Genomic DNA, 17,677 nt, shown 5'->3' on the forward strand with positions numbered 1-17,677 from the left:
TTGTTGTTTACTAGTGAGGCTGAATGTTTGTTCGTGCTCTCTTCTTGCGTTTCCTCTTTGTGAATTGAATGTTTGTGGTTGGTGTAGTTCTAATTCTCTTTCCCCCTCAAAACCCCTTCCTGTGGTGTAGAAGTCTGCCCCAGCAGGAGCGCGTCGCAGTGACAGCAGCAGGGCAGGTGAACCAACTCAGCTGGTCACACGTGGCACAGACACAATGTCGCCTCCCAGGGCCCCTCCCAGTCAGCAGCCACTGGCGTTTTTGTAAAGTGTTCTCAAAATTGAGTCCCTGGGCCTTGGGAAAGTAAGTTGCAGACCCAGTGAGGGCAATTTCTGGGAGGTGGAGCCACTCACAGCCAGAAAATCTGCTCGCCCTCCACTCCTGCCCTTTCCCTGGCTGTCCCTCTTTCCAGTTCACTCCCAAGTCGTCCTCCCCGCCCTGCCCCAGTTGGTCTCTTCACTATTCAGAGAGAGCATATACCAGGGTACTTCCAAAAATTCATGGAAAAAGAAAATTAAAAGAGAAGTTTATTGTGGTGCAAAGTTTGGAAATCCATGCATAGTTTTTTTTTTTAATAATATGCATGTTTTGTGAAAGCTTTGAAGAGTTCTCATATGAATGAATGTCAGTTTTTAAAAAATTTTTTTACTTATTTCAAAGACACAGAAAGAGAGTCTTCCATCCATTGGTTCACTCCTCAAATGCCCACACAGACCTGGGCCGGGCTGAAGCCAGGCTGAAGAACTCAACCTGGGACTCCCACTAGATGGCAGGGACCCAGCTACTGGAGTCATTGTCTGCCACCCTCCTGGTTGTGCATTATCAGGGAACTGAAATCAGAAGAGAGCTAGGACTCAAATCCAGGAACTCTGATATGGGATGAGGATGTCCCAAGGGGTTGATGTTTTAACTGCTCTACCAAATACCCATCCCTCAAAAAGTTTTTGCACCAAAATCAACTTATCTTTTAATTCTATTTTTCGCAGACTTTTGGAAGTGCCCTCCTATATCCATGAGCACTTTTCATTGGATCCTTGGGTTTGTTGTTGTTGTTAAGGGGCAGAGACAGCAAGAGCAAGAAAGAGAGAGAGCATGTGCTCCCATTTGCTAGTTCACTCCTCAAATGCCCACAACGGCTGGGGCTGGGCCATGGCCAAAACTGGGAGCTAGGATTGCATTCCAGGTCTAGTGAGTGGCAGAAACCCAATCACTTGAGCTGTCAGCATTGTCCCTCAGCCTCTGCATCGGTAGGAAGCTGTAATCAGGAGCTAAAGCCAGGAATCAAGTCCAGGCACTCTAAGACGGGATGTGAGTGTCTTAGTTGCTAGGCTAAATGCCTGCTCCATCCTGAGCATGTTAATCCTGTCTTGTCTTCTGTGCAGACCTTTCTTCAGGGAATGTGTCCCTAAAGGTATATTCAGGAGACTTGGTGGTGTGTGAAACCATTATCAACTACTATACTGACATGGAAGAAATTGGGAACTTACTGTCCAATGCTGCCAATCCTGTGGAGTTCATGTGCCAGGTAAGGATGTTGCAGGGAAACCCAAGCTCTCTGGCCACATATTTCTGCTCAGAGTTGTTCAGCCTTGAATCTGCTGGACTGGAAATAGCCAGATTTTAAATTTGACCATTTTCACTTCTTTTGCATCAGGCCTTTAAAATTGTGCCCTACAACACAGAGACCCTTGACAAACTGCTGACGGAGTCCCTGAAGAACAACATCCCTGCAAGTGGCCTGCACCTCTTTGGGATCAACCAGCTGGAAGAAGAAGATATGATGACGAGTAAGTCAGCAGTCAAACCCCGAAACCAGCAGCAGGCTCCTTGCAGCCTGCAGGTTTCAGCGTGCAGTCAACCCACACGTGTACTTTCTTCTGGGTGTCTGCTCTACAGCCCCTCCCTTGAGAAGGATTCACTCTTCACTGCGTCACCAGAGATTCATCTAAATTGCAAATCTGAATGCAGTCATGTTTTACTATACAAAGGGGGTGTGTTCTGAGGAGTGCGTTGTACACCCGTCATAGAGTGCACTTACACAAACCTAGATAGCATAGCTTGTTGCATACCCAGCCTCTATGATGTATATGTATATGGCATAGCCCATTCATTGCTTGGGACATGCAGAACAAAGCAATATGAGATTAAATTAAGTACAAGATTATGCAATCAAGGGGTGGGATTAAACATAAGATACATTCCTATGAGGCTGCTGCATGCATGGCATACTGTTTTATAGATACAGATTATAGTTATAGATGTAGATTTATTTATTTGAAAGGCAAAGTTGCAGATAGAGGGAGGGAGAGAAGAGAGAGAGATCTTCCATCTGCTGGTTTACTCCTCAGATGGCTGCAATGACTGGAGCTGTGGTGGTGTGAAGCCAGGAGCCAGGAGCTTTTTCCGGGTCTCCCATGTGTGTACAGGGGCACAAGTACTTCTGCTATCCTTTGCTGCTTTCCCAGGCAGATTAGCATGGAGCTGGATTGGAAGTGAAGCAGCCAGGACTTGAACTGGTGCCCATATGGGATGCTGGTGCCACAGGTGGAAGCTTTATCTACTATGCCACAGTGCCAGCCCCATGGCATACTGTTTTACATTAATCTTTTTTAAACAAAATTTTAAATATTTATTTATTTATTTATTTGAGAGACAAAGAGATAGTGAAGTACACATAGAGAGTGAGAGAGAGAGGGGTAGGGGTCTCTCATCTGTTGGTTCACCCCCTAAATGCCCACAAATGAAGCCAGGCTGAAGCTGGAGGTAGGAACTCAATCCAGGTCTTCCATTTGGATGGCAGAGAGCCAGCTACTCGAGCCATTACCCACCTCTTCCCAGGGTATGCATTAGCAAGAAGCCAGAATTGGGAGGGAAGCAAGGACTGGAACCCAGGCACTCTGAGGTGGGATACACATGGATCAGATGTCAAGTGGCGTGGTAACTGCTAGGCCAAACACTCTCCTGTTTGTTTTGATAAGCAGGAGTCAAAGGTATAGTGTAGTAAATACATAAGCCAGTTTATAATAGTTATTTATAATTTATAATAGTCATTTATTATCTATATCAATTATTATGTACTGTAGATAATTATATTGCTACACTTTTGTACAACTGGCAGTGCGGTAGATCTGTTAACACCAGCATCAGCACAAACACGTGAGTAACACATTGCATCATGATGTCAAGATGGCTAGGAAGTCATTAGTGATTGGAATCTTTTGACTGTTATAATCTGCTAGGACCACAGTTGCAGATGCTGCTGTTTGTTGGCCCCTCAACGTTGTTATGGCCCACATGACTGTACTCCATCCCCTTCTAAAAACATGCGCGGTTCCCACTTGCCTCCTAGATACAATCTAAACCACTTAGCCTGTTAGCCAGCCCTTTCCAAGGGGCCCTTGCTGCATATCTGCCCTCCTGTTTCCTCGTGCTCTCTTTTGATGTCTGCTTCATGGCAGGTATGAGCTTTTGCCTGTCTCTTGCTACTGCGACTCACAGGAAGACAGTTTCTTCCTCTCCAGTTTGGTTGGGCTCACCTGGCTAACTTTGCCTCGTGCAGCAGCTTGGGTAGCACTTCCCACAGAAGGCTTTATCCGGCTGGTGCTGCGGCTCACTAGGCTAATCCTCCGCCTGCGGTGCCGGCCCCCCGGGTGCTAGTCCCGTTTGGGGCACCGGATTCTGTCGCAGTTGCTCTTCTTCCAGTCCAGCTCTCTACTGTGGCCCGGGAGGGCAGTGGAGGATGGCCCAAGTGCTTGGGCCCTGCACCCCATGGGACACCAGAAGGAAGCACCTGGTTCCTGGCTTCGGATCAGCACAGCGCGCTGGCTGTAGCAGCCATTTGGGGTGAACCAATGGAAGGAAGACCTTTCCCCCCACCCCACTGTCTAACTCTGCCTGTCAAAAAAAAAAAAAGAAGGCTTTTTCCAAATGCCCACTCTCTTCTACCCACCTGTTGTGGGCTCCCCCAGCATGCTTAATGTCCCTGTCCTAGTCCTCACAGTAGGGTCCATCTCCTTTGCTGGTCAGTCAGCTCAGCAAGGTCTAAGCTGTTCCTGGGTGGCAGACTCATTTGGGAGCAGCCTCTGGTGTACCTGTGACATGCTAGCAGAATGGGGATGGTGCTTGCTGCTTAGGACAGGGGCCTGTTGTAGTGTTAATATGGGTACCACTCTTCCCTTACACTGTGTTCATACTGCTCCAAAGGGACTCGAGTCCCTGACTACCTCCTGCCTGCTGTCTATCTTGCCTTTCCCTAAGAAACGCAGGCATGATCCTGTGTTGCTTTCATGGCCTTTTCCTGGGAGCATTCTCTTCCTTGTTGCCTTTTCCAGGTTTCCTACCATGAGAGGATCTTACATCCCCTTTGGTAGAGGCTACTACTCTCCAATCTTATACTTTAGGCTTAAGAGTTTCATAGCCTGATAGTGAGGGATCCGGGGCGATATCTTCAAACCCTTCATCCCAAGCGTAACATCCTGGAGAGCTAGAAGCTGGGTTTGTCAGATTAAAAAGTATACATGTAATTGTTGAGTTTAGAATCAACTTTTGGGGCTGGCACTGTGGTGTAGTGGGTTAAACCACCACCTGCAGCACCACATCCAATATGGGTGCTGGTTCGAGACATGACTGCTCCACTTCCAATCCAGCTCCCTGCTAATGTACCTGGGAAAACAGTGGAAGGTGGCACAAGTCCTTCGGCCCTGGCACCCACCTAGGAGACCCAGAAGAATCTCTTAGCTCGTGGCTTCGAACTGGCCCAGCTCCAGCCCTCATGGCCATTTAGGGAGTGAACCAGCAGATGGAAGATCTGTGTGTGTGTATGTGTGTGTGCGCGTGTGCGCACACGTCTGCCTCTCCCTCTCTGTAACTTCACCTTTAAAATAAATAAATACATCTTTTAAAACAAATCAACTTTAAAGAAAAAACATGTCTGTGTTCCTGCTGAACCTGCTGTCTGCAGGTATTGGTAGGGGTCTGTGAGGATTCATGGACCCTCAGAACTACTTAGTTTCCTGCCCCTGAGAGTGAGGCCCGTGTGCATTAATACCAATACGCCAAATCTCTCCTAAGCAAGCAACTCACTGAAGACAGTCTTACTAATCCTCCTAGGTGAAGACAGTCTTACTAATCCTCCTAGGTGAAGACAGTCGTACTGATCCTCCTAGGTGAAGACAGTCGTACTGATCCTCCTAGGTGAAGACAGTCGTACTGATCCTCCTAGGTGAAGACAGTCGTACTACTGATCCTCCTAGGTGAAGACAGTCTTACGGATCCGCCTAGGTGAAGACAGTCGTACTGATCCTCCTAGGTCCCTTTGAGATCATCTGGAAGTATTTTCTAGTCCAAAATGAAAGACTGCAGAAAGGCCAAGTGACATACCCGGATTATTTGGCATATTTATCATGAAGCTGGGACTTAGAGCTAGGAGGATGGACTTCTTTGTTTTCGTAGCACAGAACAGTAGTTTTACAGCATCCTGGACGTTGCAGAGAGTGCCAGAATGTGATTTCTGCTGTGCTTCATGGTTGCTATGTAAGCACATTTGAATTAGTATTATTCCTTAGGACTTCCCAATCCTTTTGGAGAAGGAGGGCAGGATATTGATTATCAGATCTGCTAGTTAATTAAGCTGTCACTTCTGTTGTCATCTGAGCACATGATCATCAGGGGTGCCCTAAAGGAAGCTGTCAGATGTTCGGTCAATCAATCAATAGTAATAATTGAGTGCCTACTGCATGCCACACGAGGCTTGGCAGCTTCATCTCCGTGAACAATGGTGTCCGTGCCTTCCTTTTTATCTCGATGAAGTTTTTCTTGTCAACTTTTCAGATCAGAGGGACGAAGAGCTGCCCACCTTGTTGCATTTTGCTGCCAAGTATGGACTGAAGAACCTTACTGCCTTGTTGCTCACCTGCCCAGGAGCCCTCCAGGCATACAGCGTGGCCAACAAGCATGGCCACTACCCCAACACCATCGCCGAGAAGCATGGCTTCAGGGACCTGCGGCAGTTCATCGATGAGTACGTGGTAAGGTCAAAACAGGGAGGCCGCAGGATTGGAAATGCACTGTGTGGTCCCAGGGCTCCCTTTCACCAAAGCTATAGCTTGGCCTCATGTGCCTCCTCCAGCTGTCGCCAGTGCTCTGGGATTCAGATATGCGCCTGGTGGCACGTGGCCCTGGGTCCAAATTCCTGTACCACTGGTAGCCAGGTGACTTTGGGCAAGTCATGCATCTTCTCCCTCGGTGTTTTAAGATGCAGAAGTAGTTCTGCTCATAGAGTTGTTTTGAGGGTAAGAGGAAATGATGCATGTAAAGTACTGAGGTCCCCCTCAAGGAATTCACAGGGACATTCATAGAGTGAATCTGCTGTAGGTTGATGCTGATCCCTCTTCTGCAGCCAACGCCCCACCTTCCTCCCCGACACCTTGGCAGGAGGCATCTACCTACCTCGTCCACCTTCAGGCCCAGATGAACTGCGTTAGGATCGACCATAGTAAAGCTGCACCCCTGAGCAGCAGCAGGGAGGCCCCCCGAGACCCACTTCCTGTCGGCAGCCTCTCTGTCTTCCTGACCCTCTGTCTGAGTTTGGCCTCAAGACAGCAGGTACAAGCTGCCTATCTGCTCATCTTTTTTTGGGGCCCCCAGCTGCTCCTGTACCATGGACTCCTGCGTCCTTCTCTGAGTCTGATCTCACCCTGTGCCTCCATCTTACTCTGTGCCCTTGGACTGCCTCCATCCCCCGGGGGCAGCTGCTGTTCAATTTCCCAAAGACTCACAGGGGGCACTGACAGTAGCTTGGCCTCTCAAAGGAGCAATAACTACAGTCCAGTCTTCTGCTGTTTACCTCCAGATAGGAATGAGCTTGACATTTAACTCCCGGGAACTTGACTCTCTGCTCTGCATTGGAAAACCGCTGAAGCATGCAGAGGGGCCTCCCAGTGTTTGGGGGTATGTAAGTGTTTCCAAGTAGTGGAGTAGCCTGAGTCCTTGTTCGGACATCACTGACATAAATGAGGCTACAGGTGCTCACAGCGTTAGAGTTGACTTTTTACTGTTTCCATTGAGGTACATTGAAATCACAAATGCATGCAATGGAATGTTTCACTTCCATGCTGATAATTTTTATTAAGGACATACTATGTTCATAGCAGTAATGAATATTTATTTAATTTATTTGATCAGCAAAGACATTGTTTCAGTTAATCCTCACTATAACCATTTAAAGTTCACAATATTGTGGTCTTCATTTTAAAAATAAAGGAAAGGATTTAGGAAGGTGGAGTGACTGTGCATAGAACCACATGTTAGAAAAGGCAGAGACAGACTTTGAACCTAGTTTGATACCAATACTGGGACTTGTTATCCTGCTCCGTGTGACAGGGAAGCTTACCCATGCATTCAGTGGGGGCCCAAGTCAGTGTGGCTCACGTTTCTCCGAAGCCCAGCCTCCAGGAGCCTGCAGTTGGGGGGGAGTATAGATACACATAAACCATCACAGGCCTGACCTGCATGAACCTTGCATTCGCCCACCGCGGGCCTGACTGCACCCACAAGCCAGGCTGTCTCGGGATGCCTGTGAACTCTGTCATCTTTTGCAGGAAACTGTGGACATGCTGAAGACCCACATCAAGGAGGAGCTGATGCAGGGGGAGGAGGCGGACGCTGTGTATGAGTCCATGGCCCACCTGTCCACAGACCTGCTCATGAAATGTTCGCTCAACCCCGGCTGCGACGAGGACCTGTATGAGTCCATGGCCGCCTTCGCCCCTGCCGCCACCGAGGACCTGTGTAAGTGGCCCGGCCCCGTTCAACTTCCACCCTCCTGCCGAGAAGTGGCTTTCTTCATTCTGGTCTGCTGGGGGAAGTCCCTGCTGGCCCGTGCCCTCCCCCATGGGATGAGGATCCTGTTTTACAGTTAGACCTCAGCTGTGTGCTGCCGCAGCGGCATCCTCCTGCAGACTTCCTCTGCCGCGGCTGCAGTGGGGGTCGACAGAGCCTGGAAGTCAGACTGGGCGAAGGCTCTGCTTGGGAGCCGGGAAGCTCAATCGGTGCCTCTCAGCCCGTTGGCCAGTTTTGGAACAAGGCTTTTCTAATATCCCGGTATCAGTCTGTTCAGTGTTGCTACAGCGAAATGCCCAAGGCTGGGTTCTTTGTAAAGAGAAGAAGTTTATTTGGTTACCGTTCTGGAGGTCCAAGAGTGTGTTGCCTGCCTCTGGGTGAGGCCCCCCTGGCTGTGTCACAACAAGGTGGAGAAGCAGAAAGGGAACTGGGCACTTGCAGAAGGGGTCAAGGGCCAGAGTGGCCTGGCCTCATTTTAAAACAATCCGCTGTTGGGAGGACTACCTGACTCTTGGAGGTTGGCTTCCATTCCTTCTAAGGCAGTGCCCTCATGACCCAGTTACCTCCCATGGGGCCCCACCTCTTAAAGGTTCCACCACCCCCATGCTGGGGACCTGGTTCCAGCACAGGAACCCTTGTGGAGACACACTCAACCCCTATCCAAACACAAGCAGGCCCATTACCCCCCCACACCACGTGCGATTGATCTGTAATGTTACCCATCTCCATGTGAATTCCTTTGAAATCAAATAGACGTATACTGCCCAAACGGAAACACTCAGATACAAGAGAAATAAAAGCAGAGGACAAGCTCTGATCTGCCTGCATGTGAAGGGGTCATGAAATAGTACAACACAAACACCTACACTCAGAATCACTGTCGACATCATGGCCTGCAATATGGACTGACATATGTCTGTTGTCTTGGTGGCTTGGATGCTCTGGGCAGTGTTGGCATCAGTGCATGGATTTTCCTACAACTCTTTCCAGTTGCCTCTCCATTTACATCATAATCAAGTTCCTGGAAAATTCAGTGTATGAAAAAAAGTTGTGTTTATATGTGAAGCAGTTTAGGTTCAAGACTCAGAAAATTATAAGCAAGTTATTTTAGGGAGGGCAGGAATCTGATTTTATTAATACAAGGCAAACTCATTTCTAAAATATCATACTCCAGGGCATTTTTTTAATAAATTGCACAACAAATTTTGCCCGTTTTGGGTTATCTTAATTGTTTTCCCATTGCAAAAGTAATGCATTTTTACAAAAACTTGAAAATATTTTGTTTTAAGTATGTATACTGAATTGATAAAAATCTGTATGACTGTCAACCAATATAGATTAGTAATGGTTTGGTGGATATACCTGTCCATATTTCTTTTTGTATCTGCTGTGGTGAAATATGAAATACACAACTCATATACACAGATATATATAATATAATTATAATATATTAATATTATATACATTGATATACATTAATATATATTAATATAATACATAATATATATTATATTAATGTACATATACGTTATATAGTATACACTATATAATAATTATATGTAATATTATATATTATATAATATGCAATATGTGTGTGCATGCTATATATAGTATTATATAATACAGATATGTATTAGTATATGCACATGAATAAATATGTATAATAAGCAGTTTTAACCTATATGTATGTCCAGTGGAATATTAAAAATCATGAAAGGGGCCTGTGTTGTGGCATAGTGGGTTTAAACAGCTACTTGCAACACTAGCATCCTATATTGGACTGCAGATTCGAGTCCTGACTGCTCCACTTTTCACCCAGCTTCCTGTGAATGCAACTGGGAAGGCAGCAGAAGACGGCCCAAATGCTTGGGCCCATGCCACCTGCTTGGGAGACCTGGATGGAATTCCTGGCTCCTGGCTTTAGCCTGGCCCAGTCCTGGCTTTTGTGGCCATTTGAGGAATGAATAAGTAGATAGAAGATCTCTCTCTCCCTTCCTCTTTTTCTCTCCTCACCTCCAATATTCTGCCTTTCAAATAGATAAATAACTTATTGAAAAGAAATTCATGAGGAACACAAAGCACTTCATTGTGTGGGGCTGCCCCACACATCACAAGATGTCTAGCGTCCTTCTTGGTCCTACTAAATGCCATGGTGTCCCTCCATCATGGTGACAACACCAGATCCCTCACAGATGTTCAGAATATTCCCCTCGCAGCTGGGAGGACAGCAAGCCACCCCTGGGTACCCCGATCTGTGTAACGCTGGCTTTCAGTGCACATGCCGGTGCTGAAGGAGGAGCACACAGTGGGCAGGGGAGGGCAGGGAGAGGGTGTCTCTTAGAAGCTTATTAATGTGGTACCGTTATTTACCGTCAAAAGCTAAGCACCCGCAAACACTGCCCAGGGTGTAGCCTGCCTTCCCTTTGGGTCTAACTGATTCAAGAGAGACAGAAAAATACCCACCAGTTTTCTGGACAGAGGGCTTTCTGGAATGGGCTGGACTAAGTATTGCACCTTTCAACCTGGAAAGAATGCAGCAGGGCTCTGGGCCTGCAAGGAGGAGGCCTGACTTTCCCATTCACAAACTCGTGCAAAAGCAGGCACTGGGAGGGTGCCCTGGAGCAGGAGACGCAGGCCTGCTGGGGCCAGAGGCCGTCTGTGACCAGCAGGGCCTGCGAGCTGGGTCCAGTGGCTGTTAGGTATTTGCCAGTCAGAGTGGCTGCTGGTCTAAGGCAGGTGGTAAAAGCTCCCACCCGGGAGGACTGGAGTGCTGACTGAGCTCTTCCTGAAGGAGCCCTGGCCGGCAGGGATGTGACGAGGACAGTGGCCATCCCTACCAGCCACGTTCTTCGTCTCATCAAACCCTTAAAGCAGTTTTGCAGATGAGGAACTGAGGCTCAAAGGTTAAGCAGGTCTCCCAGAGTCACAGCCAGCAAGCGATAGAACCCAGACTTGAATCCAGGCCTTCCTATCTTGTCCGTTTTCTTAAAAATATATTTATTTATTTATTTGAAAGGCAGAATTACAGAGAGAAAGAGAGACAGAAAGCTCTTCCAACCTCTGGTTCATTCTCCAAATGGCCACAATGACCAAGCCAAAGTCAGGAGCCTGGAACTCCTTCCAGCTCTCCCACATGGGTGGCAGAGGCACAAGTGCTTGGACTGTCGGCTGCTGCTTTCCCAGGTTCATTAACAGGGAGTTGGATCAGAAGCAGAGCAACTGGTGTCAGAGGCAGCAGCTTAACCCACTGTGCCACACTGCCAGCCCCAGGCCTCTCCACCTGTATATACACACACACATATAGTTATTGATTTATTTATTCAAATGGCAGAATGAGAGGGAGAGACTATGTCTATATCTATGTCTTTATTTATATGTCTATATCTATATATCTTTATATATATCTTTATATCTATATAGATAGATAGATATATCTATATATATCTATCTTTCATCTTTTGGTTCATTCTCCAAATGACTGCAACAGCTGGGGCTGGGCCAGGCCAAAGCCAGGAGCCAGGAACTCCATCCAGGTCTCCCAGTGGGTGACAGGGTCCAAACACTCGATCCACTTTCTGCTGCCTTCTCAGGTGTACCAGCAGGGAGCTGTCTTGAAAGTAGAACAGCTGGGACTCTAACTGGACCTCCAGTGTGGGGTTCTGGCATCACAAGCAGAGGCTTAAACCTGTACCATAATTCTGGCCCTGATGACTATGTATTCTTTATACCATGCCAGAAATTTTCCATCTAACACCACAAGCCTTAGTCCTTGTTTCCTCTAGAAAAAGCACGCAGCTCAGATCCATAGCCTGCTCCCTGTTTCTGCAGGGCCACACGTCTGTGCTTGAACAGCCCCTGGCACCCCCTGCCCTGGCACATCCATGCCTCTATCCATGGCAGAACCAAGATTCAGCCCCTTCCATTGTGGGACACAAAAGAACGAACACTTGGGAAACCAGCAATCCCCATGCAGGAAGCCAGAGACTGCCTCATTTCTGCCTGTGACCTGGTTGGGACTGTGGACTAATGACAGACTCCCCCACTTCACCAGCCCTTCAGTGTTGACAGAGCGCCTTGACACCTGTCTCACTGCAGGGTGTTGCAGGCCGTGCCCCAGGAACCTGTGACAGCCTCTGTCTCATCGTTCCCCATCTGCCTTATAGCGGCGGCGGTGAGGCTCACCAGCGCCTCCCGAGGCTGCAGTGTGCTATTGCAAGTAACCTGAACTGGCCTCTTGGAGTCACACCTGGTCAGGGGGCTTCTGGTTGCCGTGGTGCCGTGGTTGCCGTGGATCTGCTTCTTTCTGAGTTGAGTAGTTTGAGGAAGAAATGGTCGTGAGGTTCCCTTCTCCAAAGGGAATCCATCTAAAATTACCTCCAAGTAGGCAGGCTCTAGGGGAGGGGCCCAGTGTTGAATGCAGAGGGGCGAGGAGAGGTGCTGGGCTCTGACCCTTAGGTTTTGTGATCCCTCTGCAGTCCCATCTCTGTTGGAATGTGTGTGGGTGTGCACACCCCCATACTTCACACTCAGTCTTTAGTTTAGGTATGCTGCCACCAGGTGGTAACTATGCGTCTTTGTTATCAGACCTCGGATCTTGCTCCCAATTTTTTTGTTCAAGATCCTGCATATTTGAACCATTGACTTAAACATTTTATAAGAAATGAATGCGTTTATGAAGAGTCTGTTTATGCAAACACCAAACAAAATCAAGGCAACACTCTTTTTGGAGGCTTTCGCCATCTCCTAGTCCTGTTATGTAATTCTTTTGCCCCATCCTTGCTGTCCGAGAAGGCTATGGTGGTCCTGGAGGTCCTTTGACAGAGGCGATAATTTTGTGTTGAAACTCTGCCCTGTGATTGTTCACTTCCCAGGGTCTCCGAGTACCAAGGTGTTGGGAGCCAGATTTGGGAGGCTGGGAAAGTCATCCACTTGGTGGATTGGAGCTTTGGTTCAGCATTGCTGAGTCTCATCTGGGTCCATAAGGGGGAAGGAACCAAAGAGAATGGTGCAGTATCGCCCCACGTGACAGGGTAGGCTCACGTGCGTCACCTTCATCAATCCCAGAGGGCTGTTCTGCTTCATGTTACCCCTGCATTGAACTTGGGTTTTGAGCATCTGATCTCCCTTCTTCTACAGCTCAAGTTCATACACAGTGCAGAGCTGCCTCAGCCCCAGCTACCTGGCCAGCTTCCCTTAGCAACTCCCTTGGCAACTGTTGTCTTTGTAACAGATCACCTCCAGCCATCTCTGCTTACAGCCCCTCTGAGCTGCCTCCCTTGCTCCCCGAGGCTGGGGGTGCGGATAGACACCATCGTCCAGCCCCATGGGCTCTGAAACCAGCAGAAGGGCACCGTGACTAAGTTGTTGGCTGGCTTCTAGAACAGGATGCCTCCTCCCTCTGCACCCTGTTTTTCTCAGGGGTCTTCCTGAAGCTGCTAAGGCTCTGTCCTCCTTCAGCCATCTCTCTCAGGAGGGTTCAGGCGAGTGGTGCCCAGAGATGCCCCGGGGCAGTGGGGCTATGTGCAGGGCGTGGGGTCTTTGCCAACAAGGACAGTGCTGCTTCAGAGGCAAGGGGATGAGCTCAGGGCTCTCCTTGACTTCCTGTTGCTTTGCGCTCCTGCGGAAACGTGAGCAGTGTGCTGGGGACGTGGGCACCTCTTGAACAAGTGCCGCGCTGTGTTTTAAGGTTAGTACGATGACAGCCCAGCCCAGCAGCAACCTTGCACAGCCATGGAGTATGCTTTCCTTGGGGCGTACAGATCATCCTGGACTGTGGTTATTTACATGTTTCTCACATTACCTGCTCCTGGCCTCAGTGTAAAGCATGTCCTTTAGCTTCACACAGTGCTGTATACTATAAGTGCTCCACTAGTTCTTTAAAGAAAGCAGTTTTTAAAAAATTATTTATTTGTTTGAAAGGCAGAGTTACAGAGAGGCAGAGGCATATATATAGAGAGAAAGGTCTTCCATTGCTGGTTTACTCCCCAAATGGCCACAACAGCCAGAGCTGGGCTGATCCAAAGCCAGGAACTTCTTCTGGGTCTCCTACATAGCGCAGGGACCCAAGCACTTGGGCCATCTTCCACTGTTTTCCCAGGCACATTAGCAGAGAGCTGGATTGGAAGTGGTGCAGCCAGGGCTTAAACCAGCGCTCCATATGGAATGCTGGCACTGCAGGCAGTGGCTTTACCTGATATGCCACTGCACCAGCCCCCCATTTTTTTCTTTGAAAGGCAGAGTGACAGCAATGCAGAAAGAAAGAGAGCACGTGCAAGTGAGCAATCTTCCAGCCACCAGCTCACTTCCCAAATTCCCACAAAAGCCAGGGTTGGACCAGACCAAAGCCAGGATCCCAGAACTCCATCTTGGTCTCCCACATGGGTTGCAGAAACTCAAATACTTAAGTCGTCATCTGCTGCCTCCCAGGTGCATCAGCAGGAAGCTGAATTGGAAATAAGGAGTAGCAGGACTCAAACCAGGCACTCTGATGTGGGATTGGGGGTGTCCCAAGCAGCAGCTTAACTGGCTGTACCACAGTGCCTGCCCCTCAACTCGCTCTTGAATTTGAGGTACCAGAAAGTAAGATGTAATCCTAGACATTGCAGTGTGGGAAAGTTGGTTAATATTACGAGGTCAAGGACTTGCTTTCCTGGTAGTGATGGCAAGACATCTGTTACTTGTCCCCATTGGTGGGCCGTCCCAGGGCGGCTGCCTTTTCATTCAGTCTCCACATGCTTGCCCACGCTGTTCCTTCTGCCTAAGCTGCCCTGTGCTTTCATCAGCTTGGGAATGGCTCAGACTCCTTCACAGAGCCTAATACCTCCTAGTCTTGTATTCATTTCTTTGTTCTGCATTCATTTGTTTTCTTGCTCGTGCATTTACTCAGGTTTCTCATGACTAGATATATAACCACAAGCTGTGGCGGTGCCATGGAGGAAAAGGACAGCACTAGTGACTTAGCGTGTCGCGGCACTCAGTGCTCATGGTGCCCTGCCCCTAGACCGACTGCTGCCCAGCAGAGGGTTTTGTGCTCTCCTGGAGACTTAGGAGAGGCCCTTGTTGTCTGCATAAGAAAATCCTAAAATATACCTGCTGCTTTCCTAACCTTTCGTGCTTGGGCCCCTAGTTTTCCTTGCAATGCCAACTATCCATCATTCCTTGGCCCCTCCAAATTCACACTGCCATTCTCCCTTGTGCATCTGTGTCTCTGTCCATCTGTCTCCCAAACCCCCCTTCCATCACTTCTCCCTTAATGCATAGCAAAGTGGGGAGAGGGAGTAGTGGCACTGTGGTACAGCAGATTATACCACTGCCTGCAGCACCAGCATCTCATTTGGGCACCAGTTTGAGTCCCAGCTGTTCCACTTCCAATCCAGCTCCCTGCTAATGTACCTGGAAAGACAGCAGAGGATGGTCCAAGTGCTCAGGCCCCTGCACCATGTGGGAGACCTAGAAGAAGCTCCTGGCCTCAGCCTGGCCCAGCCCTGGCCACTATGGCCATTTGGGGAATGAGCGAGCAGATGGAAGAGCTCTCTGTCTCTACCTCTCTCTCTGTAATTCTGACTTATAAATAAAGTAAATCTTAAAAAAAAATAAAAGAGAGAGAGATGGCAAAGGGGAACTTTTTTATTGGTATGGTCAGTCCAATCACTCCACTCTGCTTGCATGCAAACTGAGCCAGTTTAGGTTATCTTCAGATGTTCTACCATGTTAGGGTTATTTTGTTGTTGTTTGGTTGTTTTTTTTGTTTGGTTGTTTTTTGTTTTTCTTCCCACAAAAGATACCTGCTAGGGGGAAGAAATTCCTTTGGCTGACTCTCAAGGCTGGAGAGTCTTTGTAGAGAAGTCGTTCAGCAGCTGACATTTTCCTGTGTTATAGACTCCGACCTGGCTTTGTAGTAAACTAGCGTGGCGTTTCTGCAGCAGCTAAGCGGTGTAGATTTATGTCCCATGGGGTGTATCCCGAGTGTCTCGGAGAACTCATTATGCTGCTAATACCTTCTGTCATGGAGTGCCTGCCGAGGCGGGCTCGCATCTGTCGGAGCTTCTTGCAGTCCAGGAGGGGCTGTGCCTTCCCACTGACTCCTTAAGTAAAGGACAGTGTGGCTCTGGAGCTCACAGAAGGGGACTGCAGCCCCAGGGTCTCCTGGATGTGGCCGTCACCGTTTTCCTCTCTGAAAAGACCCAACTGTGCACTTTCTTCTCGGACCAGCCAGTTTGAGCACACTTCATCTCATGTTTAATGGGGATGTCGTGCAGGTTAAGTGGCTGGACTCTGACGTGCGAGCACTGAGCATCCAGGAGTGCAAGGACTTGCTCGTCTTCCTTCCCAGACGCCCTCTCCTGGAAGCAGACTCTTCACCTGCAGCCTTCCGATGGTTCCGGCAGCTCGCATGTTACTCGCTGTGTGGCTGCCGTGGCAGATTTATAGCTTGAGAGGGTCTTGTTGCTCATTAGCTCCAAACAATTAGGTCCCTTTTATTTATTACTACAGGGATTTCGTGTCTAATGTACATATGAAAAATAGTGCGGAGGTTCTTTTTTGAAAGACTTATTTATTTTATTTGAAAGGCGGAGTTGCAGAGAGAAGACATAGAGAAACAAAGATCGATCTTCCATTTGCTCCCCATGTGGTCAGAACAGCTGGAGCTAGGAGATTCCATCCAGGTTTCCTACATGAGTAGCAGGGCCCTAAGCACTTGGGCCATCTTTGCTGCTTTCCCAGGCCATTACCAGGGAGCTGGATTGGAAGTGGAACAGCACCAGGTCTCGAACTGGTACACATATGGGATGCCAGAGCCATAGGTGGCAACTTAACCCACTGTACCACAATGCCAGTCCTGGAAAAGAGTGTTTTAAGCATAGTTTCATGTGCCAATGCCTGCTGGATGGTATTGAGTGCTTGGGTGCTGTGCTGGGAAGGATTCTGAGGCCAGAAAGAATACATTGTGGGGCCAGCACTGTGGTGCAACTGGTTAAGTTGCCATCTGCAGTGCCTGCATCCCAGTGGTTGTTGGTTCAAGTCCTAGCTGCTCCACTTCCAGTCCAGCTCCCTGTTAATGAACCTGTGAGTGCAGCAGAGGATGGCCCCATCCTTGGGCCCCTGCACCCATATGGGAGATCCGGAAGAAGCTCCTGGCTCCTGGCTCCTTGCTTTGGCCTGGCCCAGTCCTGGCTGTTTCAGCCATTTGGGGAAGTGAACCAGCGGATGGAAAATCTCTCTCTGTGTGTCTCTCTTCTCTCTCTCTAACTCTGACTTTCAAATAAATAAATATATTTTTTAAAGATTTTTTTTTATTTGAAAGAGAGAGTTACAGAGAGAGGTAGAGCCAGAGAGAAAGGTCTTCCATCTGCTGGTTCACTCCCCAAATGACTGCAACAGCCAGAGCTGTGCCAATCCAAAGCCAGGAGCCAGGAGCCAAGGACGTCTTCCACTGTTTTCTCAGGCCATAGCAGAGAGCTGGATAGGAAGTGGAGCATCTGGGAGTCAAACCGGTGCCCATTTGGGATGCCAGCACTGCAGGCTGGGGCCTTAACCCACTGTGCCACAGTGCCAACCCCAAATAAGTAAATAAATCTTTTAAAAAGTAGTTTACTTATGTAGAAAAAGAATATGTTGATTGTTTAGTGATTTTGTTTGCAAAAATGGAATAGGGCTTGGAGAGTTTCATATATATATATATACATATCTGCTGTTCCTGGTCTAATTCAGAAATATTTATGTTCAATTAAGTATAAATAATTTTACTTATAAATAAATATAAATAGAAAGAAAATCATTTTTAGATACCTTTATTTACGGCAGCACAATCCAAGCTCTCAGCAGAGACCAGTGTCTCCC

At 48.2% G+C, this 17,677-nt stretch overlaps 1 protein-coding gene across 1 annotated transcript in view; it reads left to right on the plus strand.

The window, feature by feature from the left end:
* PIK3AP1 (phosphoinositide-3-kinase adaptor protein 1) overlaps positions 1-17,677 on the plus strand; it is a 127,069-nt gene that overhangs the window by 69,103 nt on the left and 40,289 nt on the right. Inside the window, exons 5-8 of the mRNA XM_062214797.1 lie at positions 1,381-1,523; positions 1,653-1,785; positions 5,828-6,024; positions 7,597-7,786. Of these exons, the coding sequence (XP_062070781.1) occupies positions 1,381-1,523; positions 1,653-1,785; positions 5,828-6,024; positions 7,597-7,786 (663 nt within the window). The remainder of the gene's footprint in view (positions 1-1,380; positions 1,524-1,652; positions 1,786-5,827; positions 6,025-7,596; positions 7,787-17,677) is intronic.

This window comes from Lepus europaeus, chromosome 17, assembly GCF_033115175.1.
Source record: "Lepus europaeus isolate LE1 chromosome 17, mLepTim1.pri, whole genome shotgun sequence".
Classification (NCBI taxonomy): domain Eukaryota; kingdom Metazoa; phylum Chordata; class Mammalia; order Lagomorpha; family Leporidae; genus Lepus; species Lepus europaeus.